This window comes from Cherax quadricarinatus, chromosome 30, assembly GCF_038502225.1.
Source record: "Cherax quadricarinatus isolate ZL_2023a chromosome 30, ASM3850222v1, whole genome shotgun sequence".
Lineage (NCBI taxonomy): Eukaryota > Metazoa > Arthropoda > Malacostraca > Decapoda > Parastacidae > Cherax > Cherax quadricarinatus.
In genome coordinates this window covers 24,123,815-24,145,541 of record NC_091321.1, presented here as the reverse complement: position 1 = coordinate 24,145,541, position 21,727 = coordinate 24,123,815, and the positions used below count along the sequence as shown (strand labels likewise).

General features: G+C 40.9%; 1 protein-coding gene across 2 annotated transcripts; it reads right to left on the bottom strand.

Annotated features, from left to right (window-relative positions):
• Positions 1-689: 689 nt before the first annotated feature.
• LOC128692505 (ipis-1) lies at positions 690-12,209 on the bottom strand. 2 transcript variants are annotated; one of them, XM_070090005.1, is made up of 6 exons: positions 12,060-12,209; positions 9,519-9,864; positions 7,355-7,493; positions 5,676-5,919; positions 3,281-3,519; positions 690-1,872 (listed from the first exon to the last, which is right to left on the bottom strand). In XM_070090005.1, exons 2-6 carry the CDS (start codon positions 9,854-9,856, stop codon positions 1,537-1,539), a joined length of 1,296 nt encoding a protein of 431 aa, XP_069946106.1. In that variant the 5' UTR covers positions 9,857-9,864; positions 12,060-12,209; the 3' UTR covers positions 690-1,536. The 2 variants fall into 2 exon arrangements, with proteins under 2 accessions (XP_069946106.1, XP_069946108.1); XM_070090007.1 differs by having other exon boundaries at positions 9,519-9,861; positions 12,060-12,184.
• Between the last annotated feature and the right edge of the window lie 9,518 nt (positions 12,210-21,727).

The window sequence follows — 21,727 nt, the reverse complement described above, 5'->3', positions numbered from 1 at the left end:
GCTGGTAAACTGTCATAGACTATTATGAAAATTATAATCCACGCCCTCAGTACAACCAAAATATAATTTAAATAATCAACTTACATCATACCAGATTCAACTTGAAAAACATGACCTTCTTACTACCAGGGAAGAACACTGATTACTAAGATAGGGATTAAAGTGTATTCTCGGTATTTATACTGTGAGAAATACACCTCGGTGTACATACTGTGAGAAATACACCTCTGTGTACATAATGTGAGAAATACACCTCGGTGTACTTACTGTGAGAAATACACCTCTGTGTACATACTGCGACAAATACACCTCGGTGTACATACTCTGAGAAATACACCTCTGTGTACATACTCTGAGAAATACACCTCTGTGTACATACTGTGAGAAATACACCTCTGTGTACATACTCTGAGAAATACACCTCTGTGTACATAATGTGAGAAATACACCTCGGTGTACATACTCTGAGAAATACACCTCTGTGTACATACTCTGAGAAATACACCTCGATGTACATAATGTGAGAAATACACCTCGGTGTACTTAATCTGAGAAATACACCTCTGTGTACATAGTCTCTGAGCAATGGTTCGGTACAATGTTTTGTTTATTTAATAATTTGTTTAATTATTTATAACGGTAACTGTACAGCCAGATTAAAAATGAATGGGGAATAATGAGGAGTTCGCTGCAAATAACGATATTTATATTAAATTGAAAAGAAGATAACTCGTAACTTAGGTAGAAATATTGCTACTACACGAAACATGGTTAGTGTGCTACATCTTCAGCTCTTCTTTGGCAGATTGTACTGTTGTCTTTAGTGAGTTTCTTATAATTTATTAATTTTGTATTTTTTTGGGTTTTGTCACTTCAGATTAACTAACTTTTCTATATTATATATTTTTTGCATAGTTTCTAAGCAGATTTAGTAGGTGGTGGTGCTGGTGTTTGTGGTTATGGTGTTGTTAGTGGTGGTGGTGTTGCTGGTGGTGGTGTTGTTGCTGTTGGTGGTAGTGATCGTGTTATTGTTGTTGGTGTTAGTGATGGTGGTAGTTATAGAGGTAATGGTGGTGGTGTGGCGATAGTGATGGTTTTAGTGGTGGTGGCAGTGGTGGTACTATGGTGATGGTGGTGGTGATGGTGGTGGTGGTGGTGGTGGTGGTGGTGGTGGTGGTGGTGATGGTGGTGGTGATGTATACTTCACCGTATGCATATCTTGCGGGTTATCCACTCATAGGCTACTAGATTATCTAAAGTTAAATATAAAGAAATATGAACTATTCTTCTCACACATATATAAATATTTTTTTATATTACCTCATGTCTATAACTGTCTATGTCTGCATCTCTGTCACTATCAGTCCTAACTTATCAATAGTCCAGGACGGACCGAAACGTAGTCATAAGATTCCGCTCTCTTAGCGTCGGGTTTTTGGTGAGCCTTGCCTCAAGCAGTTATGACTTTTTTCTTCTCTCACTTTGGTTAAATAATGTTAAACAATAAATGTTTCCCTTTCATCCCTATGTTTATGTTTAATTTCTCCGCCCACCACCTCCTTTCCTGCTGTCTCTCGGGGGGTTCTTGTAAGCTCCCATGAAGAGGACGTTCTTGGTATGGTTGTCGTGAATGAGGAACACGAAGGGTCTGACGCAGTGGAACTTTTGGACTAGAGGATGTGCCTTGCTGAAGCTGGACCTTGTGTACGCTATCACTGCTGTCGCCGCTGCCGCCTCTGTACCCTCCTCTGACACCTCAACGAAGGCCTTGTGGATGGTCTTGCTGACGCTGAGATGGTTGCGCACTACGAACTCCGTCAGGTTGGCCAAGGTGCCGTTGAAAAGGTCGCGGATCCCCAGGTTCATGAGGCTCTGTCGAAGAGAGACAAAAAAAGTAGTTATTAGTTTGTGTAGTGAATGAAGTTAGTCACCTGCCCACTGAATGCATCTTTTTTTAATTATTATTCTCTTCCTCACCTTCTTTCTAATAGGCTTTACTCTTCCAGTTTGTCTCACAGTGAGATAGTTTACTGGCTACTTTTTACAGGCTTCCTTTTGTATACATAGTCTGCCATCACCATCTGTGGGTCACACACAGGCGCTGTCAGTTTGATTCCTGCCTATCTTAGTCTAATTTCTGTCCACACAAGTACCTGGGCATTGCGCTTTCAAATTTCATACCATTTCCAATTTTTTTGGTGTGAGACTTTGTGTTACTAACACCTATTCCTTGTTTATTATAGGTTTCAGTTTTGTCTTTAACGTAATATTTCCTGTTAGCTCACAGGCCATTTAATTTGGCTTTGAGCAACTATAGTGTTATATGCGTGTAACATCATCTTGTGATCTTCATCCCAGCACATGGGTCTGTCTGATCCCTCATGCGAGTGGAATGGTTATCAAGTGGATAAGCAGCCTTCACCTGTACATCCACCATCCTCATGTGTTCATACTGTACAAGTCCATCTTTATGAGGAAAATCACCTCTCCTCCCCTCACTTCCCCTCCCTTCCCCTCCCGCTCACTGCTTAATTCACCTAAAGTGGCAGAATTACTGTTGAATAAGTTACGTAGTGGTTTAAGAAAACACTTGAGCAAACAATAGGACATATTTATCAGAAAATGTTCCGGTTCTGGGACCCTAGAAGTGATCAACGTCTCAGAACCGGAACGTTTTCTAATAAATATGTCCTACTGTTTGCTCAAACGTCTTTTTTAAACCAATTTGTCGGTATCGATTACCAGGTTTATACGATGTCAAGCACACCAGCTCTCTTCCTACACCCAGCCAACACTTGGAATCTTAACATTTTGTAGCTGATGTTTTCTAACATGTTTATGATTCGTAGAATATAGCATCATTAAGCTGCGAGGTGCACCACCGCTGCTGGTACATACAGTGGCTTCTCAACATTCAACACCTGCTAGCTTTTTACCACCATTATCATCCCCCGTCGTTCCTGCTCTACTGGATCATCCACCTCCGCTTTGCTCTTACTTTAAGACTCTTGGGTTTGGTAGTATTGACAGGTGACTATCCTGTGATTCCTGTTATTTCTCAATTATCTGATTTAACAAGTATTTTATTTTAAATGTTTTTTGCTTGTACTGGTTATTCATGCTACTTTTCATTAATGTTATTATCTTTGTGTTATAGTGTTCATTTATGGTACGCATCTATCATGGATATTTTATGTTATTATTTTCTAATTTGGATTTTCCTACGCAAGGGAGGTGAGCCTCCCTCTCGTTTCCCTGACTCTCTCTCTCTCCTGCTTACCTCCTTCAACTCATTATTGAGCGTCTCTTCCAGTTTAAACTTGGGCAGGAGAAGTTCAACTGGCACAGTTTGGGAACCCAATCCGCTGGTGACCCTGGACAGGGACTCGCCACTCAGGACTGACACCATGTTGAAGAACCCTGTCTCTCCTTCTACATCTGGCAGAAGCAGCAACATGGAGATGGCATCACCGGAATAAGGCAGCTCGAGGATTTTTGCTTGTAGCTGCGTGGAGTGGACTGAAATGTGAAGGAAAGGGAAGTTAATACTGGACCATCTTAGAATCTCAAGTGTAGTATGGCACTGGTATACTCATGTGTTCACAGTTTGTAGTACTGTCACAATTATATATTCTTGGTACGAAGGAGAAGAGAAATGAAGCATAAAAATAAGAGAGGCTGAGACATATATCAGCAGACTTTAAGTAAATATAAAAGTCTACATATTTAAGGAATAAAAGCCCAATCAAATATGTCTTATTGTTAACAAAAGTCGACACGACACACACACACACAATATATATATATATATATATATATATATATATATATATATATATATATATATATATATATATATATATATATATATATATATATATATATCATGGGTGGTGAATGTTGCAGTGAGAAGGCTGGAGGCAGTGATGTCGTGCCTGAGAGCAATGTGTGGTGTGAATATAATTCAAAGAATTCGTAGTTTGTAAATTAGGAGGAGGTGCGGGTTTAACAAAACTATTATCTAGAAGGCTGAGAAGGGGTTATTGGGGTGATTCGGACATGTAGAGAGGATGGAACGAAATAGAATGACTTCGAGAGTGTATAAATCTGTAGTAGAGGGAAGGCGGGGTAGGAGTCGGCCTAGGTAAGGTTGGAGGGGGTAAAGGAGGTTTTGTGAGCGAGGGGCTCGGACTTCCAGCAGGCATGCGTGAGCATGTTAAATAGGAGTGAATGGAGACAAATAGTTTTTAGGACTTGACGTGCTGTTGGAGTGTGAGCAAAGTAACATTTATGAAGGGATTCAGGTCAACCGGCAGGCCAGATTTGAGCTTTGGAGATAAGAAACGCAGTGCCTGCACTCTGAAGGAGGGGTGTTAATGTTAGTTTTATAACTGTAGTGTAAACGCTCCTCTGGCAAGACTGATGGAGTGAATGATGAAAGTTTTTCTTTTCCGGGCCACCCTGCCTTGGTGGGAGACGGTTGATGTGTTATATTTTTATATTTTTCTGTATTTGATTTTATTACCACCTTGCACTATTCGTTTTGCTTGTGTTGAACGAAAGTGGCTGGACTCGTGTGATATACTGAAACATTTCTCAGATCGCCTTATTATGCTGTAGTAATAGTTAAGTGTAGTGGTGATAGTTGAGTGTAGTGCTGAATGAAGGGAGCCTCTGCCGCAGTTACACTTACACACGCCACCTTACCTAGCCTGAGACTGTCGCAGTTACACTTACACACACCACCTTACCTAGCCTGAGACTGTCGCAGTTGCACATACACACACCACCTTACCTAGCCTGAGACTGTCGCAGTTACACTTACACACGCCACCTTACCTAGCCTGAGACTGTCGCAGTTACACTTACACACACCACCTTACCTAGCCTGAGACTGTCGCAGTTGCACATACACACACCACCTTACCTAGCCTGAGACTGTCGCAGTTACACTTACACACACCACCTTACCTAGCCTGAGACTGTCGCAGTTACACCTACATACACCACCTTACCTAGCCTGAGACTGTCGCAGTTACACTTACACACACCACCTTACCTAGCCTGAGACTGTCGCAGTTACACCTACATACACCACCTTACCTAGCCTGAGACTGTCGCAGTTACACCTACATACACCACCTTACCTAGCCTGAGACTGTCGCAGTTACACTTACACACACCACCTTACCTAGCCTGAGACTGTCGCAGTTACACTTACACACACCACCTTACCTAGCCTGAGACTGTCGCAGTTACACATACACACACCACCTTACCTAGCCTGAGACTGCCACAGTTATACTTACACACACCACCTTACCTAGCCTGAGACTGTCGCAGTTACACTTACACACACCACCTTACCTAGCCTGAGACTGTCGCAGTTGCACATACACACACCACCTTACCTAGCCTGAGACTGTCGCAGTTACACTTACACACACCACCTTATCTAGCCTGAGACTGTCGCAGTTGCACATACACACACCACCTTACCTAGCCTGAGACTGTCGCAGTTACACTTACACACGCCACCTTACCTAGCCTGAGACTGTCGCAGTTACACTTACACACACCACCTTACCTAGCCTGAGACTGTCGCAGTTACACTTACACACACCACCTTACCTAGCCTGAGACTGTCGCAGTTACACTTACACACACCACCTTACCTAGCCTGAGATTGGTCTTGAGCTTCATCATGGGCACATCGACAGAGTGGCTGGAGCTGACGAAGAAACTCTGGGTTGTGGTGGAGGAAGGTTTGAACTGGTACCTCCAGGTCCCCTTGAAGTAAGCTGCGTTGACCAGCACCATGAGAGCGTCCACCATGTCATCTGGGGAGACCAGCTCAGGAATGCGACCCTTAGTGGTGCTAGACACGAACTCGTTGATATCAGTCGAGGTCGCATAGTTCTGACAATAAACAATATCCTTCTCAATGATAAACAGAAAAGCAATATACGGAAATTTTCAAATATGCCTACGCACGTTTTTATACACCCATAGGACGTTATATACAGCTGATACATTTTGGTCTGGAATAGTTTTTGATAATTCCTTAATGCTATAATACGAGTATTTTCAAGTCAAATTGCGTCAAATGTTGTTTAAAGAATTCTAGATCTAGGAAACGTGAAACAGAACGATGGACAGAAAACAGAAAATTGAGAAATCGAGATAAACAGAAGCAAAGAACAGCCGATGTTGAAGAGTTTGAAATGAATATGTTCCTAAAGTAACAGGAATTACTAAAAAATACAAGAAGATAGTAAAGAAACCAAAGTAGTCAGCATAATGAAAGCACTGGTCCAGATATCGTAACATGAGACCATGGAACACTGTGGACATTAACGCTGAGTGATAAATTTGTTTCTAATTGATAATACAACTAGAATTACAGAAAAAATACATATTGGCTGTGACTGTCATTCCTGGTCCGGCAAATGTGGAACAAATATCGAGATGATAGGAAGAAAGTAGACACAATAGTCTATCAACTAGAAGATGAACACTAAGCTTATTCAGCCTAGTATTGAGGGCAATAGTTTTGTAAGTATTTTTTTTTCCAGTTGCTGAATGCAATATGTACACTGAGATATTAGAGAACATGGAGGGAGGGTAGCAAACTTCAATTTTGAAACACTAAGCATCGCCAGCAGTATTTATGGTCTTAAGATAACAAGAGAGAAGATATACCAGCATCCACAAAGTAAGTCTGGAGAAATTACACAATATAAATAGACGTTCTTACTGAATAAACCTGGTCGCTATTAATCCAGAGTGGTGCCCTAAATCAGGATAAGATTAATGGGTCCTTAACACCACTGTCTATACAAATTGAAATTTCACAACGAAGTCATAACAATTTGCGTGTGGATCGAATTCATATTTTCAGCCTGGGAGTCTTTGGAAATAAATGATATAAAATACCGACACAATGGAAATATTAACACTTAAAGCAGTATAATGTGATCCATTATTGACAACGTTTCGCCCACGCAGTGAACTTTATCAAGTCACAAACAGATCTGTTTGCGACTTGATAAAGTCCACTGTGTGGGCGAAACGTTCTCAATAAAGGATCACATTACACTGCTTAAGTGTTTATATTTCCACTGGGAGTCTTTCATGATAATCCTGGTTAAGGGTTTCAATTTTTTTTTGAGAACATATTAATATATATCAATGCTATTATAATACAAAAGAAATATTTTGCAATTACACAAATTAACGACGTACAAAAGAAGATACTCGACCGTATACCAACAGAAAAATAATGATAAAAAAATATATACCATTAACCAATTAATACAAATTAATAAGCATTAGTTTTTAAATATAGACTTACATCGGAGAAGTCGACAATATGCAGCTCTTTGTGGAGGATGTTAGTAATGCAAGGTCGAAGGTGAAGAATGTTGTCGAAGTAGACACGGTTGGCCATGTTGAAGGTGTACTGAGGGTTGGAGGCGGCCCGCTGAGCGTACCTGCACGAGGAAGATAACAACAATCTTATAACTCTAGACTTTCAATTATAGTCTGAAATAAGAGTAACTTTTGTCGTGTATAAGTATCAAATGTAACTGTCAGGCTGACTGACGCTGTACGACACTACCGGGTCAGCGCCTTCTGGTGAATGTAATAATCTACGAAAGTGAATTAGACTCTGTGTAGGAATACCAATCCTGCGTAACAGTGACAATGGTGTGTTAGGTAACACTAAACGTCATAAAGATGCGCCTACTGTTTGTTCATTTATATGAAAATCGTGACTTCCGACGTAGTTGGCTTAATAATTTTTTTTTTTTTTTTAAGGAATAATGTTGTGGGAGTGGGATTACTGTGTATAACTGCGGAATTATAGCTGTTCCCGTAATGTATCGACTTCTTTAATATATAATAATTATTTCCCCGTGGAATAGTTGATATATTCACCAACTGTACCACTAACGTGCGTGCCACTCTGTAAAGATATATATGCTCCCTACACTCTTATTTTCCGAAGTGTTTCTTTAGTGTAGTTGGTAAGTGTAATAACTCCAGGAGAACTTAAGAATGCAACACTCTATTGGGAATTTTAAAATAATTATGATAAAATACAACAGGACGCAAAATAATTGTGATATATTAATTAAAACAGACGACAGTCACGAGAATAACTCTAAACATGCAAATGTAAATGTTAGTAGCACACTAAACGATATTTAAAATTTAAATTATGTAATTAAGCCATACATTTCAGAAGTTGAGATTTTAATAAAACTTCTCAAACATGAAACACATCCATATGAAATTTAGTTTCACTACGCACGATTGTTATCCCAGCATAAACTGCGATTTTCTTCCAGCTTAACATGACACCCATTTCTTCCACAAGCTTAAAAGTTGTCCTCTTGTTCTGCCAGTTGCCTTAAATCCCTTCTCGTACTTCGTACTCTTTGTGGTTTGTCTCTGAACTTTTTATATTTTGTATAAGGGTTTATTTAAATGTGACTCATACAATATCAGTAAACTCCAGCATGAGCGTAACATGCCTGACCTGAGGCACACATACTTCTATGTAGCTCTAACATTTTCCAGTTTTATGGTCTACCAAACTCCAGCTTGGGTCTACCAAACTCCAGCTTGGGTCTACCAAACTCCAGCTTGGGTCTACCAAACTCCAGCTTGGGTCTACCAAACTCCAGCTTGGGTCTACCAAACTCCAGCTTGGGTCTACCAAACTCCAGCTTGGGTCTACCAAACTCCAGCTTGGGTCTACCAAACTCCAGCTTGGGTCTACCAAACTCCAGCTTGGGTCTACCAAACTCCAGCTTGGGTCTACCAAACCTCTAGCTTGGGTCTACCAAACTCCAGCTTGGGTCTACCAAACTCCAGCTTGGGTCTACCAAACTCCAGCTTGGGTCTACCAAACCTCTAGCTTGGGTCTACCAAACTCCAGCTTGGGTCTACCAAACCTCTAGCTAGGGTCTAACACACTAAAGATAGTATATTATTTTTAATACATTTGTATCCATAAAACCAAAAGCTTTCGTAAAATTCGTCAGTTTCATATGACTGACACTCACAAGTATATTTAAGCAAACTGGTTATAATACATATTATCACCCCAATATATTTCTCTTCGTCACATGTGTTCGGAACACTGTGATCCTGCCCCAGCACATCATGCTCTTACAAACTGAAAGACACAAATTTTCTACTTCGTCTCCTCAGTCTATCAAGGTATTTTTGGAATGCTTTAAAGTAATTTTGATATTTTATTTATAAATATTTTTTGCCCCACTAGCACTTTCGTATAACTCTGTGTGTGTGTGTGTGTTTGTGTGTGTGTGTGTGTGTGTGTGTGTGTGTGTGTGTGTGTGTGTGTGTGTGTGTGTGTGTGTGTGTGTGTGTGTGTGTGTGTGTGATAAACAGGTATTTGTGGTTATGTTTTGTTTGTTCTTATGTTGACAAGCTTCATACAGCAGTACATTCCCGTATTTAATAAAGAAGTCACAGCATTTACTTACATAACTTCAAGTGCTCGCCACAGCCTCAATGTTGATGTTTTGCCAGTAACCCTGAGACTGGCTTCCAACTGGGTCTTTGTATTTCCCGCTGACCCGAAGTAAGTCAGGGTAAGTGCTGTCCATATGCTGTAGGGGGAGAAAAAGAAGTTCTTGGCTGTGCCCTTGCTGGAGAGCTGTCTGTAGAGGTCGAAGCCGAAGTCGCTGATGCCACTGAGGTCTGTGTTAAAGCTTCTGGAAGGGTTCCTGTTGTTGTCAGCAAAGCAGTGAGGGACGGTGCTACCCACTGTCGTCACGACCGCAGTCATCAGAGCAACCACTGACACAGCTATCCACCCCATAACTGCTGCTGCAACACAACAAAGAAACATTTATTTTGGAATGAAAATAAATCTGTAGGCAAATCTACATTATGTGAAATGCTAAGCTAACCGACTTTTTATGCTGAATCGCATTAATCCAGCTTGCCTATTTTATTGGTCTTGTGTAAATTAGGTTCGTGTGTATTGAGTTGAAGTGTATAGATACAACCATGAGTGTTCTAGCTAACCACTACAGGTCATTTGCAAATGTCATAATTGGGTAATGACGTTCCATCAGCTGAATACAAAGGAATGACAGCCTCATTGTGCACTATGTTGAATCATGAACAACATAGCTGCTCTGTTTAACCATTAACAATATGTTATAATGGCATGAATGGGCAATCAAATAAGAAAACTGATATTAAGATATGCAGAAAAACTTAAATTATCATAAGGCTAAATCTGAAGTTCTTCGTGAATTCCCTTTCACTAGACCTCCGGAACATCATAAGTCGATGCCCCGGCTAAACTAGCCCTGAACGTAAAGAAAGTCGAATTAAAATTTGACCTCTAAAACAGAAGCTTAAAAATACATTGTTAGAAATAACTGGCATAAACCTTGGTAATAGATACCGTCAAACTGGTTTAGATACATGAGCAAACACTAGGACATATTTATTTGAAAACAGGAGTTACTTAATCCCATTATTAACCCGTCCTAATCCCAATATGGTATTCTTCAGGTCACCATGTGTCACATGCACCTCACTCTCCGCCTATATATACTGTCTTTTTAATCGCTGCATGTTAGATGTGATCAAGGTCCCAGGACCGAAATGTTTTCTAATAAATGTCCTAATGTTTGCTTACGTGTCTTTCTAAACCAGAAATAACTGGCAAACGAGACTGTTAGAAAATAACTAGTAAACAAAGTTTGAAGAGTGTTGAGCAGTGTAGAGCAGTGTAGAGCAGTGTAGAGCAGTGCAGAGCAGTGCAGACAGGAACTAGCAGAGCCACTGGTGAAGAGCAGTCAATACATGAACCAACACAGTCACTGGTATTTCGAAATGTGTTAAATATAATTTGCTGACGGAGAATGCATGAAGATTAATGAACTGCAAGAGTTATAACGGCTAGACTAAGACTAAGCTTCCAGTATCTTTGCCAGTTCGGTTTCATGAAGCTTAATGTGTAGACAGAGGCAGGGCCGCACAACAGAACACTAAAGTTTAGATTGTCTAAATGACTGTACAGATTTAGTGACACATCCAAACAAACTACAGGAAATTGCAAATTTCTTCATTGTCGACGATATGAAGTCGTATCTTGAGACTAGTCACGCGAGGCACAAACTAGGTGAATGAGCTCTTAAAATAGTAGCCTAATAAATCACTAAATATTTTTACTGGTTACTGTAAGATACATGAATGTGTTAAGATTGTATTTATATATTGCATTAGGTAGATAATTACTTATAAAATAGTTATTATTCAAAACAACCTCTGTGAAAAAAATAGTGAACATCCAAGCGCTTTCGTAATTTCTCACATTATCAAGGACATGATAATGTAAGACATCATGAAAGAGCTTAGAAGTTCAGTATTTCACAGTGGTTGCTTTGCATATTGTGATATCACCTCTGAGCTTGGGATTTTATTGGCAAGGTTTTTTCCTATAGTGGAGAAGAAATCATTGAGTCTGTTTGCTGTTTCTGTTGGTGGGAGTAATCTTATTGCAAAAACGGTTATTATATATAAAATGAAACTGATATCTTCATGTAAATAAGTACGCGCATTTGGGTCTGCCAAACACTCCGTTTTTTCCGTTGTATCTCACAGGATGAACTGCGAGTGAATAAGGACGCTTCATGTGAGCCCAGGCGTCGTTAGAGATCAGACTACTAGCAGCTGGTAAGTTCATGTTTTTAATGTATTTGTCTTGGAAAATCAACTGACTTGTGTCTTGTGGCGGTGGCACGGTAAACAAAATTGAACGGCTGGTTCTGTGATCCTGGTGACGGCGGTGTTTGCCAACAAGAGTGTGAATGTTGGTTAGGCCAATGAGTACATAACATTAGCACTGTTTGGCGAGTAGATGAGTTTTATCTGACAGTCAGCTGGCGAGAATGTCGAGTCTCACCTTATCTAAACACTTCGATTTGATCCAAACACTTTGAAAACGTACTTAACACTTTTATCCACTTATGTGTATATGGCAAAGTTAAACCGCGAACACCTACCTGATCACTTTAAAACGGGTAGAGTGATGAATCAGAGGGGACGATGACGCCACTCCTTTAAATGACAGTGAGCAGGGAATGTGGATGTACACAGACAACAACAGTGAATGACTCTGTGCTCTCACACTTCCTCTATATATACGCTACATCCAGCTCCGCTCCCTACTCGCCTGTCTCCCTGCCTTCCTGCCTAAATGGCGTTTTTGTCCTACTGCCTTTCTCTTTCCCTGATTACTACTCTGTTTCCCTTCATAGTTCAGTGTTTGTTTTCTTGCTTCCACCCCCCACCCCCTCCCACTTACCTGCCTGCCTGTACTAACCTGTTTCACCCCCGGGATGCCAACCTTCACCAGTTGCTGACATCCATGAGGCCTGACACGGTTACGTAAGCCTGATGGTGAACATGATAAATGGTGGAATAAACCTTGGTAATAAATACCGACAAGTTGGTTTAGAAAGACACGTAAGCAAACACTATAACATATTTATTAGAAAACGTTTCGGTCCTGGGACCGTGATCAAGGTCCCAGGACCGAAACGTTTTCTAATAAATATGTTATAGTGTTTGCTTACGTGTCTTTCTAAAACATGATAAATGGTAAATTATTTCGTAAAAAGAAAATACATTATTACATTAAGACAGAACGTGTCATGATACTGTTTGAAAAGCCCTAAGGATCAACAAAATAGTCCAAAACTTTGCTTACAAACTACTGCTTTAAATCAATAATATATTGGTTGAGGTATATGCAATTTTCCGGCATGATTTTGATATTTCTATGAGTAACCGTGTGTAGTATTTGAATCATACTCTATTTCCAAATAGGCGAATGAGATTTCTTTATCTCTTGGGACATAATGACTCAAGGAGTTCCCAAGGACAGCTATTGCTGAGCAATAGTTTCAGGAGAGCGAGCGATGACATGAGGAAAAATAGATGTAACACTGTGTTCTAGGAATGTACAGCAGCTTGGAAATCCCCAGGATCTGGTCCACGGGTGGAGAGTCACTGACGTCACGCACGATAGCTTCACAAATTTCCATGGGCTTGGTTTTACAACTTGCGTAACTTTCCCAGTGTCGAGTATGTATGGTTGCCAGCTGAACCATCCAGTGGCAGAGTTTGTGCAATGTTGTGTTGTTGTTGTTGGGAGGTCGACAACACCACTAGTTGTTTATTGTGACTACTGTATCTCTGTCACCCCATGATTATGACCACTGTATCTGTCACCCCATGATTATGACCACTGTATCTCTGTCACCCCATGATTATGACCACTGTATCTCTGTCACCCCATGATTATGACCACTGTATCTGTCACCCCATGATTATGACCACTGTATCTCTGTCACCCCATGATTATGACCACTGTATCTGTCACCCCATGATTATGACCACTGTATCTGTCACCCCATGATTATGACCACTGTATCTCTGTCACCCCATGATTATGACCACTGTATCTGTCACCCCATGATTATGACCACTGTATCTCTGTCACCCCATGATTGTGACCACTGTATCTCTGTCACCCCATGATTATGACCACTGTATGTCTGTCACCCCATGATTATGACCACTGTATCTCTGTCACCCCATGATTATGACCACTGTATCTGTCACCCCATGATTATGACCACTGTATCTCTGTCACCCCATGATTATGACCACTGTATCTCTGTCACCCCATGATTATGACCACTGTATCTGTCACCCCATGATTATGACCACTGTATCTGTCACCCCATGATTATGACCACTGTATCTGTCACCCCATGATTATGACCACTGTATCTGTCACCCCATGATTATGACCACTGTATCTCTGTCACCCCATGATTGTGACCACTGTATCTCTGTCACCCCATGATTATGACCACTGTATCTGTCACCCCATGATTATGACCACTGTATCTCTGTCACCCCATGATTATGACCACTGTATCTCTGTCACCCCATGATTATGACCACTGTATCTCTGTCACCCCATGATTATGACCACTGTATCTCTGTCACCCTATGATTATGACCACTGTATCTCTGTCACCCCATGATTATGACCACTGTATCTCTGTCACCCCATGATTATGACCACTGTATCTCTGTCACCCTATGATTATGACCACTGTATCTCTGTCACCCCATGATTATGACCACTGTATCTCTGTCACCCCATGATTATGACCACTGTATCTCTGTCACCCCATGATTATGACCACTGTATCTCTGTCACCCCATGATTATGACCACTGTATCTGTCACCCCATGATTATGACCACTGTATCTCTGTCACCCCATGATTATGACCACTGTATCTCTGTCACCCCATGATTATGACCACTGTATCTGTCACCCCATGATTATGACCACTGTATCTCTGTCACCCCATGATTATGGCCACTGTATCTGTCACCCCATGATTATGACCACTGTATCTCTGTCACCCCATGATTATGACCACTGTATCTGTCACCCCATGATTATGACCACTGTATCTCTGTCACCCCATGATTATGACCACTGTATCTGTCACCCCATGATTATGACCACTGTATCTCTGTCACCCCATGATTATGACCACTGTATCTGTCACCCCATGATTATGACCACTGTATCTCTGTCACCCCATGATTATGACCACTGTATCTGTCACCCCATGATTATGACCACTGTATCTGTCACCCCATGATTATGACCACTGTATCTGTCACCCCATGATTATGACCACTGTATCTGTCACCCCATGATTATGACCACTGTATCTCTGTCACCCCATGATTATGACCACTGTATCTGTCACCCCATGATTATGACCACTGTATCTGTCACCCCATGATTGTGACCACTGTATCTGTCACCCCATGATTGTGACCACTGTATCTGTCACCCCATGATTATGACCACTGTATCTCTGTCACCCCATGATTATGACCACTGTATCTCTGTCACCCCATGATTATGACCACTGTATCTCTGTCACCCCATGATTATGACCACTGTATCTCTGTCACCCCATGATTATGACCACTGTATCTGTCACCCCATGATTATGACCACTGTATCTCTGTCACCCCATGATTATGACCACTGTATCTGTCACCCCATGATTATGACCACTGTATCTGTCACCCCATGATTGTGACCACTGTATCTGTCACCCCATGATTGTGACCACTGTATCTGTCACCCCATGATTATGACCACTGTATCTCTGTCACCCCATGATTATGACCACTGTATCTGTCACCCCATGATTATGACCACTGTATCTCTGTCACCCCATGATTATGACCACTGTATCTGTCACCCCATGATTATGACCACTGTATCTGTCACCCCATGATTGTGACCACTGTATCTGTCACCCCATGATTGTGACCACTGTATCTGTCACCCCATGATTATGACCACTGTATCTCTGTCACCCCATGATTGTGACCACTGTATCTGTCACCCCATGATTATGACCACTGTATCTCTGTCACCCCATGATTATGACCACTGTATCTCTGTCACCCCATGATTATGACCACTGTATCTCTGTCACCCCATGATTATGACCACTGTATCTCTGTCACCCCATGATTATGACCACTGTATCTGTCACCCCATGATTATGACCACTGTATCTGTCACCCCATGATTATGACCACTGTATCTGTCACCCCATGATTATGACCACTGTATCTCTGTCACCCCATGATTGTGACCACTGTATCTGTCACCCCATGATTGTGACCATTCTTTCAGTCACCCACGAGTGTGACCATTATCTCATTCACCACATGACTGTGACCACTGTCTCTTTGTTATTCCATGATTATGACCATTCTCGCAGTCACCCCATGATTGTGACCACTGTCTCTCTTTTATAGCATGACTGTGACCACTGTTCTTCTGTCACCACATGACTGTGACCACTCTCACCCCAAGATTGTGGTCACCGTCTCTCTCACTCATCCCATGACTGTGACCACTGTCTCTCTGTCACCCCATGATTGTGACCACTGTCACCCAATGATTATGATCACTGTTTCAGTCATCCCATGATTGTGACCACTGTCTCTCTGTCACCCCATGACTGTGACCACTCTCACCCAATGATTATGACCACTGTCTCAGTCACCCCATGATTGTGACCACTGTCTCTCTGTCACCCCATGACTGTGACCACTGTCTCTGTCACCCCATGATTGTGACCACTCTCACCCCAAGATTGTGACCACCGTCTCTCCCACTCATCCCATGGCTGTGACTACTCTCTATTTCACTCCATGATTATGATCACTATCTCCCTCACCCCATGATTGTGACCACTATCTATCTTCTACAGCCATGATTGTGACCATTGTCTCCCTCACCCCATGATTGTGACCACTATCTATCTTCTACAGCCATGATTGTGACCATTGTCTCCCTCACCCCATGATTGTGACCATTGTTTCTCTCCCTCAAACCACGAATATGACCACTGTCTCAGTCACCCCATGATTGTGACTACTATCTCCCTGTCACCCCATGATTGTGACGACTGTCTCTATGTCACATCATGATTGTGGTCACTGTCTCTCTCCCTCACCCCATGATTATGACCACTGTCTCTCTGTCTCTCCCTGATTGCGACCACTGTCTCTGTTACCCCGTAAATGTGACCACTCTCTCACCCCATAACTGTGACCACTATCTCTGTCGCCCCATGATTATGACCACTGTCCCAGTCACCCCATTATTGTGACCACTGTCTCTCAGTCACCTCATGACTGTGACCACTGTCCTTCGCAGTCACCCTATGATTGTGAATACTCTCTCCTTCACCCCATGATTGTAACTACTATCTCTCCCACACCCCATGATTGTGACCACTGTGTCCCTCCATGATTGTGACCTCTGTCTCTCTCCCTCACTCCATGATTGTGACAGCTGTCTCTCTCCCTCACTCCATGATTGTGACAGCTGTCTCTCTCCCTCACCCCATGATTCTGACCACTGTGTCTCTCCGTCATCTCATGATTGTGACCACTGTCTCTCTCCTTCACCCCATGATTGTGACTACTCTCTCCCTTACCCCATGATTGTGACTTCTGTCTCTCTTCCTCACCCCATGATTGTGACCATTGTCTCTCCCTAACCTCACGATTGTGACCTCAGTCTCATTCTCTTCCTCACCCCATGATTGTGGCAACTGACTCTTTCACCCCTAATTGTGACCACTGACGCATTGTCAAAGGCTTTTGCAAAGTCTGTGTATGTTACATCTGCATTCTGTTTTTCTAGCAGTGCATCCAAGACCATATCACAGTGATCCAGTAGTTGCGAGAGGCAGGAGCGACCTGCTCTGAACCCGTGTTGCCCTGGATTGTGCAGTTTTTGGAAATCCAAGTAGTTTGCAATCATGGCTCCTAGTGCTTTTTCAAAGATTTTTATGATGTGGAACGTTAGAGCTATTGGTCTATAGTTCTTAGCTAATGCTTTGCGGCCCCCCTTTATGGAGTGGGGCTATATCCGTTGCTTTTAATGACTGTGGAATCTCGCCCATGTCTAAGCTCCTTCTCCATAGTATACTTAGGGTACGCTAAAGGGGTTTCTTGCAGTTCTTAATGACTACAGAGTTCTACGAGTCTAGGACTGGGGCTGAGTGCATGGCCATGTTGTCAATGGCTTTCTCAAAGTCTATTGGAGTTAGGGTAATGTCAGAAATTTGGCATACACTGATGGAGTTTTGAGGCTCATTCATGAAAAAAATAATTTGGATTGTCGATCTTTAGACTGATTAGTGGCTCTCTAAACACAGATTCGTATTGGGATTTCAGTATCTCACTCATTTCATGGTTGTCATCTTTGTAAGTCCCATCTTGTCTGAGTAAGGGCCCGATACTAGATGTAGTATTTGACTTATTTTTTGCATATGAAAAAAAATATTTAGAGTTTCTTTCAATTTCACTAATCGCTTTTAGCTCCTCCTGTCTCTCCTGGATCCTGTATGAATCCTTTAACTTAAGTTCGATACTTTCCACTTCCGTGGTCAGTGCTTCATTCCACGTATCAGATAATCTAGCATTCTTGAGGAGCTCAGTGACTTCGTCGTCTTCTGTAGATGGAGCGTCTTTATCTTTCCAGTTTACTTCTTCTCTTCTTCTTTCTTAGGGGAATATGCATTAAACATACTTCAGCTGTCAGGCAGCCGATCCTTTCAAGGCACTGGTTTTGATCCATGTTATTTAAGATATCTTCTCAGCATGTTTCATTTAGGACATGGTACACTTGGTCCCAGTTGATCTTGTTGTTGAAGTTGTATTTGGTTAAGACACCTTCACAGCTATATGCATTTTGCTGATCAGGACCCCTGTGCTTGTAAGTCTGAACTTCGATTAGATTGCGATCGGAATTAGTTGTTTTTGACATTGTTATGTTCCTTACCAGATCCTCATTATTTGTGAAAATAAGGTCAAATGTGTTTTCCAGTCTTGTTAGCACCACTATCTTGTGACTTAGGGTGTTTTTATCGCAGAGATTTAGTAGCTCATGTGTGTGTGACCTTTCATCTCCGCTGCCTCCAGGGATTGTTTCTGCTATAACATTATTTGCTACATTCTTCCATTTTGTACGCCTTAGGTTGAAATCACCAAGCAGTAAGATGTTTGGGGATGGAGCTGAAAGGCTTTCCAGAGAGTAATCATTTTTCAGTAGCTGTTCCTTGAACTGTTGGAAGGTTTCATCTGGTGGCTTATATACAACCACGATGCCTAGGTTTTGGTTCTCGATCTTTATTGCTAGAACTTCAACTACATTATTTGTGGTGTTCAGCATCTCCGTGCAGATGAGCGACTCTTTGGCATACAGGGCTTCCATATATTATTTTCCAGCGAGTCAGTGTGGGAATCCAGAGAGGAAACGCCAGCTGCATCTTGCGTTTCCCACCAACGTCAGAGGAGCTGGAGGAGCTTCAATACTTATATTAGGGCAAGAAAGGCAAGAAATCGTTTTAAACGTTTATAGTAATGTTTATGAAGTTTTCAGTGAAATCTCAATCAATGTCATCAGGATTTTTAATTCAGGAACAGAACATGTTAGCTTAAAAAATTCGGAAAAGGACCGAAAACAAAAATCAACATTATCAGTACATAATAAAAAGCGAAAACTACGAGGGGTGATATTTCTTGGTCCTCCATGCTTCAGTCTGTATGACCCTTGTGGGTTTACCACTTACTGATGAATATAATAATAATAATAATATTATTAATAATAATAATAATAATAATAATAATAATAATAATAATAATAATCATAATAATAATCATAATAATAATAATAATAATAATAATAACAATAATAATCATAATCATAATCATAATAATAATAATAATCATAATAATAATAATAATCATAATAATAATAATAATAATAATAATCATAATAATAATAATAATAATAATAATAATAATAATAATAATAATAATAATAATAATCATCATCATCATCGTGAGTCAAGTATGCACTGGCCAAGTCTGACCCCACAACGTCATATAAACCTATAACAACCAGACTCACTAGAAGAGAGGACAGGCAGGTTACTGTTATTCCAGTGAAAAATGTCATTCATTGTAGAATAATTGTTATTAGTCAAAGTTGAACTTGTCCGTTATTTAAGATGTCTACAGTTCGAAATATAATGTTTACTTTTTTTTTAGATATAATTTTAAAATTCTCCAGCAGCAGGCCATGGTTATAGGCCTGGGAAGGAATTCTGATTGCTGAATGTAACATTCTTCTATGATAATAAGTAATATATATATATATATATATATATATATATATATATATATATATATATATATATATATATATATATATATATATATATATAAGATAATACATAATAACAACTTACAATTATGAAATATATAAAAGGAACTTCAGTATTTATAGTAAAATAATAAATTACAGGTCAAGTTACCAATGGAAGGACAAGCAGTGCAGGCAAAATAATTTTGAATTTGATATTAATTAGCATAATATTATTAATAATGAAATATAAAACTACAAAGTGTCAGTTGATGTTCCCTGACTTCAAGCCACCAACTGACACTGTGACATAACAAAGTGTCAGTTGATGTTCTCTGACTTCAAGCCACCAACTGACACTGTAACATAACAAAGTGTCAGTTGATGTTCTCTGACTTCAAGCCACCAACTGACACTGTGACATAACAAAGTGTCAGTTGATGTTCTCTGACTTCAAGCCACCAACTGACACTGTGACATAACAAAGTGTCAGTTGATGTTCCCTGACTTCAAGCCACCAACTGACACTGTGACATAACAAAGTGTCAGTTGATGTTCTCTGACTTCAAGCCACCAACTGACACTGACATAACAAAGTGTCAGTTGATGTTCTCTGACTTCAAGCCACCAACTGACACTGTGACATAACAAAGTGTCAGTTGATGTTCTCTGACTTCAAGCCACCAACTGACACTGTAACATAACAAAGTGTCAGTTGATGTTCTCTGACTTCAAGCCACCAACTGACACTGTAACATAACAAAGTGTCAGTTGATGTTCTCTGACTTCAAGCCACCAACTGACACTGACATAACAAAGTGTCAGTTGATGTTCTCTGACTTCAAGCCACCAACTGACACTGTGACATAACAAAGTGTCAGTTGATGATCTCTGACTTCAAGCCACCAACTGACACTGTGACATAACAAAGTGTCAGTTGATGTTCTCTGACTTCAAGCCACCAACTGACACTGTGACATAACAAAGTGTCAGTTGATGTTCTCTGACTTCAAGCCACCAACTGACACTGTGACATAACAAAGTGTCAGTTGATGTTCTCTGACTTCAAGCCACCAACTGACACTGTAACATAACAAAGTGTCAGTTGATGTTCTCTGACTTCAAGCCACCAACTGACACTGTGACATAACAAAGTGTCAGTTGATGTTCTCTGACTTCAAGCCACCAACTGACACTGTGACATAACAAAGTGTCAGTTGATGTTCTCTGACTTCAAGCCACCAACTGACACTGTGACATAACAAAGTGTCAGTTGATGTTCCCTGACTTCAAGCCACCAACTGACACTGTGACATAACAAAGTGTCAGTTGATGATCTCTGACTTCAAGCCACCAACTGACACTGTAACATAACAAAGTGTCAGTTGATGTTCTCTGACTTCAAGCCACCAACTGACACTGTGACATAACAAAGTGTCAGTTGATGTTCCCTGACTTCAAGCCACCAACTGACACTGTAACATAACAAAGTGTCAGTTGATGTTCTCTGACTTCAAGCCACCAACTGACACTGTGACATAACAAAGTGTCAGTTGATGTTCTCTGACTTCAAGCCACCAACTGACACTAACATAAAGTGTCAGTTGATGTTCTCTGACTTCAAGCCACCAACTGACACTAACATAACAAAGTGTCAGTTGATGTTCTCTGACTTCAAGCCACCAACTGACACTGTGACATAACAAAGTGTCAGTTGATGTTCTCTGACTTCAAGCCATCAACTGACACTGTGACATAACAAAGTGTCAGTTGATGTTCCCTGACTTCAAGCCACCAACTGACACTGTAACATAACAAAGTGTCAGTTGATGTTCTCTGACTTCAAGCCACCAACTGACACTGTAACATAACAAAGTGTCAGTTG

Bases quoted from the DNA above. Each gene is read 5' to 3' on its own strand.
- LOC128692505 (XM_070090005.1), bottom strand. From the start codon at position 9,856: ATGGGGTGGATAGCTGTGTCAGTGGTTGCTCTGATGACTGCGGTCGTG. The intron at 3,520-5,675 runs GTAAGGTGGTGT...TTCACATTTCAG, and splicing joins CAAGACCAATCTCAGGCTAG to TCCACTCCACGCAGCTACAA. The intron at 1,873-3,280 runs GTAAGCAGGAGA...TCTCTTCGACAG, and splicing joins TCAATAATGAGTTGAAGGAG to AGCCTCATGAACCTGGGGAT.